We start from the raw sequence: 5,258 nt of genomic DNA, 5'->3' as shown, positions 1-5,258 counted from the left end.
ATCTATTCTTCGACTTTCACTACTCCATCATCAGAGATCAGCTCCCTCTCCCTCTCCTTATGCATATTTGTTTCTTTTTTAAGTCAATGTTTAAGCCTTAAGTTCTTAGATAGATTTTTATAAACATAATGATAATTGTTTTAAACAATCTAGACAATGTTTCACTCCAGTTAATTATATACATTATCTTATATATATATTTATTCATCTTACCATTTTAAGAGGGACGTACGTCATTTACAAGCTAGATCTTCTTTATATGTATTTCTGCAAATGGTCTTCTTCCTTCACTCTAGATCTGTATGTTCCCTGTCTTGAAATGGTTTTATTTTCCTTTTTAATTTCCCAAAATGAAAAACAAGTGGGTATTGATGCAAATTTTCAGGTAAGCAACGCAGTACAACACCATGTCTGGAGATTCAAATGCGTTTGGAATGACCCAAAGGGAAGGGACTAAGTGGGATGATGGATGCGACCACGATGATGTGACAAAGATATATGTGGTAGGTGGTAAATACTACATACAGTTCATCAAGATTGACTATGTAAAGTCTGGGCAACCGAAAAATGGATCATTCCATGGAGACTCGAATGGAGGTTACATGCTGATGGTACGACTTGGAAAATATGCTATTGAATAACCCTTCCCTTTATTAAATTTTGTATTCAGGAGGATTATTAATATTGATATTTTTTTTGTTTTCACCAACTGTTACACAGTTTGAGATTAACAATCTTAAAAATGAATATCTTGAATCCGTTGAGGGTTACTGCAACCCCGGTCGGTGCATTAATGCAATTCAATTCAAAACCAACTTCAGGGTCTCTGATATGATGGGATATACTACCGGAGATAAATTTAAACTGGCAAGCCATCGAAAGAAAATTATTGGGTTTCAGGGATCTGCTGACAATGCACTTAAGGATCTTGATGCATATTTCACTTCGATAACTCCTACAAGAATGGAAGCGCAAGGGGGCAAGGGAGGGAAAGAGTGGGATGATGGAGCTGACAATGACAGTGTAACAAAGATTCAAGTACGTATTAATACTAAAGGCATACAATACATCAAATTAAATTATGTCGACAAGGATGGACATCCGGGAAAAGAGCAAATCCATGGTTCTGAGACGGGTCCAGGTAACAAGCTAGAACCGGTACGTGTGAAGAAGAATATTTAAATATTAAATTTTATGAACCAGGTAACAAGCTAACGCGTCTTGGTTTTCTATATATTAATGTTAATTATTTATTCCATTTCTGTTGTAGTTTGAGATAAACCATATCGACAAGGAATATCTGCTATCTATTGACGGTTACTACGACGAAGTTTCTGGTGTGATTAAAGCACTTCAATTCAAAACCAACATAAAGACTTCAGAAGTAATGGGAGACGTTGAAAAGGGTACAAAGTTCACACTTGAATGCACCGGCCATGAGATCATTGGGTTTCATGGATTTGCTCAGGATAACCTAAACTCTCTTGGAGCTTATATCACAAATCTTCCTCTAACTAAATTAGAATACAAAGGTTGTGGGGGTAACATATGGGATGATGGTACTTTCCAGGGTGTGAAAAAGGTGTGCGTTTATTTTAATGATTTGATTAGGTGTATCGAGTTCGAATACATTAATGGCGGAAAAGAGGAAACCCGTGTGCACGGGATGAAGATTTTCATGGACGATGTTTCAAAAAAAGAGGTCATAATTCCTAAAGCTATAAATATTGATTGAACAATATATTTATCTATCTATATGTGTGTTCACAGCTTATACGTACAAAACTCATTTTGTTGCAGTTTGTATTGGATTATCCAAATGAGTATCTCACGGCTGTGGAGGGGACTTATATAAATCCCTATGGCTACACGAAGATAACGTCATTGACTTTTAAAACATCAAGAAATAGAACCTCTTTAAGAATGGGAAATGCCTCTAACAGCAGTTTCTTGCTCGAGAGCAAAGGTTGTGCTCTTGTTGGGTTCCATGGACTGTCTACGACAGATCATCTTTATGCTCTCGGAGCATATTCTTTTCCGATGACTCCTCTTCCTGGAGTGAAGAAACTAGATACACAAGCTGGTGATGGAGGAGTTCCTCAAGATGATTGTGGTTCCCATGGTGTTTGATCTTCTTCATGCTTTATCTTGTTTTTTTTTTTTTTTTTTTTTTTTAATTAATTATCATGTTCTTTGATATCTCTTAATCCTGTACTATATTACATATGTATTAATTATCATGTTGTTTGAAGAATCAATCTCAATATCATTTAATAAGAAAAATTGTTTTTCTAACACATTTGACTTCCAATCGAAAAGTTTGGTCACAGGTTGCCTTTACAATATATATAATCACATATCCCGAAGGTTTTAAATCTAATCTTCCAATAATATATATTTTTGTCAACCAACAATAGTAATGACGGTGTATTATAAATTGACTACCAAAGTCTGAGTCTTATATTATACTAGAAATAAAACCCCAATAGTTGACATTTCTATAAGCACCAAATGTTTTACATTTTTTTTTTAAATCCCAAAAGTTTTATATAAACTATCTTCATCAATCAGCTTATGCACCAGTACAATGCTCTCTTCCCTTTTTTTAACTGTACCACGTTGATGCAAATCCTCCAACAATACGAATTAGCATCAGGTCAGAAAATTAATGCAGACAAATCAGCTATAATTTTCTCTGTCAAAACTCCATTGGAGACAAAAGAGAGAATTAAAACCCAACTGGAAATCCAGAAAAAAGAAAAATTAGGCAAATATCTTGGATTACCTGAGTTATTTGATAGGAAGAAAAAAGATTTATTCACCAGCATAGTAGACAAGATCCGGCAACGAGCTTGTAGCTGGTCAACTTGTTACCTATCGGCAGCTGAAAGACAACATTACTAAAATCAGTCTTAGAGGCCATGCCAACTTACTCCATGTCGTACTTCAAGCTCCCTAACTCCCTGTACAAACATATCCAATCGGTTTAACACGCTTCTGATGGGATGAAAGTATGGAGAAAAAGAAAATATGCTGGGTATCATGGAAAAAAATTCCAAGAGCAAAAGGAGAAGAGGGACTAGGCTTTAGAGATCTACAGAGCTTTAACGGCGCACTCCTGGCAAATATTAGTTGGAGAATCCTGACTAACCCTGCTTGTCTCTTGGCAAGAGTTCTCCTAGGAAAATACTGCCTCTCTACCCCATTTCTAGAGAGTGTAGCTCCTACTTCCTCCTCTCATGGCTGGAGGGGAATACTAATTGGAAAATATCTCCTGAAATCACACCTAGGGAAGGTAATTGGTAATGGGAATGATACCTTTATCTGGACAGATCCATGGATCTCTCTTACCTCCTCACTAATACCAATGGGGTCTCCCCCGCAAGACACAAAAAACCTCACTGTTACAAGTCTGATATCTCCAGCAACCAAGGACTGGGATAGAGAAAAATTACAACAAACCCTCCCAGGATACGTCGACAAAATCCTGGAGATCAAGCTGAGTAAATTAGGAGCAAAAGATACCTAAGCCTGGCTTCCAACGACATATAGTATTTATTATGCAGAATCCGGTTACTATGAGAGCATTGTCCACGGCCCAGATGGTGTCCCCTAACAAGACTTGACTAGAGGCTTTAACTGGAATGCCCATATCTGGAATTCACAAATTTCACCAAAGCTAAAACTCTTCATGTGGAAGTTGATGAGAGAAGCATTACCGTTGGGAGAAATCTTGAAGATACGAAATGTGAACAAAGAGGTGGTCTCCCCTTTATGTGGCAACCTTGAATCTATCCTTCACCTCTTCTTTTCCTGCAATTTTGCAAAAGAAGTCTAGAGTCTTAATCCTCTGAAAGTACCTCTGAATCTGCACCGTTTTGCTACCATTAGAGAGGGTGTTGAAACTCTCCAAAGCGTCATTGTCTTGCAACCCTCCGGTGTTGGACAAGGCCCCATCCACCCTTGGATTCTCTGGAATATCTTGAAGGAGCGAAACAATGAGATATTCTCTAAATGCCATGACTCTCCGAAGGACACGCTATCATGCAATAGCCCTAGCTCGGGAATGGCAGGAGGCCCAAGGAACGCTTCAGGAGCCAAAACAAATACGCACAAAAGTGAATACCCCCACTGCAGGTTCGGATGTACTCTTACTACATATGGATGCGGCCTGGGATGCGATCTCCCGAAAAGCGGGTATAGGCTGGCAGTTCTCCAATCACAAATCAGGTTTCAAAATTTCGGATTCCACTATAGCGCCGCATGTAGGATCACTGGTGATGGCTGAAGGACTTGCGATGCTCCACGCCTAGAGACAAGCATCGACACTAGGCTTCACAAAAATTTCTGTAGCTTCAGACTCAACTCAATTGATTGAAGCCATTAATTCAGAGACTCATCAGAAAGAGTTCCACGGGATTCAACCCATATCCTGATTATTGATGTTCATATATTTTACCCTATTTTCCCTTAATATATTCACATCTTTTGCATCTTTTGCTATCCATTTTGACCATTATTGCATAGCTTTAGGACTGTTCTTGCATTAGAGTTTAGTTGCATTGCATTTGCATCTTTTCATGCATAAACAGGTGATTTTGGAGCTTAAGGAGCATGGAAGCAATGCTGAGGAGAAGTGAAGCAATCATGAGGAGAAAGCAAGAGAGTTAAGGCTGAAGAACCAAGGTCCGGAGTCCAACTCAACTGCCCACTCGACCAGACACTTGACCGTGTGCTGAGAGGGACTCGACCGAGTGGGAGGAGCACAAGAGGAGCCAACTCGACCGGTCACTCGACCGAGCACCAGGTCGAGTTGGTCGAGCCGCCTGGCTATTTTGTCTTTTAGCTTTTTTAGGGCTTCCACTATTTTTTCTATATAAGGGCTTGTACCTGCAGCCACAAAAGAGTCCAGCTTTTTAGAGAGTCAAAAACCTAGTTTTTACCTTTTTAGGAATTATTCCTTTTGCACTTTTATTTTTAGATCTTGTACCTCCTTGAAGGAGAAAAACATAAGATTCTTGGATTTTGTTGGTTCCATAACTTTCAAGATATTAAGAATTCGTGTTTGATTCCTTCTTAAATATTGTAGATCTTTGCTTTATCTATCTAATCATGCAAGTTTCATCATTTTTTGGGTTTATGACTTTGATGTTCATCATGTGTTCTTGTGAGTAGTTGCTTAGGATCTTGAGGATGGGTTAGGCTGGGTTGTGTTTGAGGTTTGTTTGATTTGGTCAAGCTTGTTTGTTGTAGATCTC

The 5,258-nt window shown here is 38.5% G+C and overlaps 1 protein-coding gene across 1 annotated transcript; it reads left to right on the top strand.

Moving 5' to 3' along the window:
* Nucleotides 1-328: 328 nt before the first annotated feature.
* Nucleotides 329-2,295, top strand: LOC104778132 (jacalin-related lectin 12-like). Its single transcript, XM_010502502.2, has 4 exons — nt 329-611; nt 721-1,158; nt 1,271-1,702; nt 1,801-2,295. Exons 1-4 carry the CDS (start codon nt 408-410, stop codon nt 2,128-2,130), a joined length of 1,404 nt encoding a protein of 467 aa, XP_010500804.1. The 5' UTR covers nt 329-407; the 3' UTR covers nt 2,131-2,295.
* The last annotated feature ends 2,963 nt before the right edge of the window (nt 2,296-5,258 follow it).

This window comes from Camelina sativa, chromosome 3 (genome assembly GCF_030686135.1).
Source record: "Camelina sativa cultivar CO46 ecotype springtype chromosome 3, ASM3068613v1".
NCBI lineage: Eukaryota > Viridiplantae > Streptophyta > Magnoliopsida > Brassicales > Brassicaceae > Camelina > Camelina sativa.
Note: the sequence above shows the minus strand (reverse complement) of the source record. Positions and strands in the feature narration are given on the sequence as shown.

Bases quoted from the DNA above. Each gene is read 5' to 3' on its own strand.
- LOC104778132 (XM_010502502.2), top strand. From the start codon at position 408: ATGTCTGGAGATTCAAATGCGTTTGGAATGACCCAAAGGGAAGGGACT. The intron at 1,159-1,270 runs GTACGTGTGAAG...TTTCTGTTGTAG, and splicing joins CAGGTAACAAGCTAGAACCG to TTTGAGATAAACCATATCGA. The intron at 1,703-1,800 runs GTCATAATTCCT...ATTTTGTTGCAG, and splicing joins ACGATGTTTCAAAAAAAGAG to TTTGTATTGGATTATCCAAA.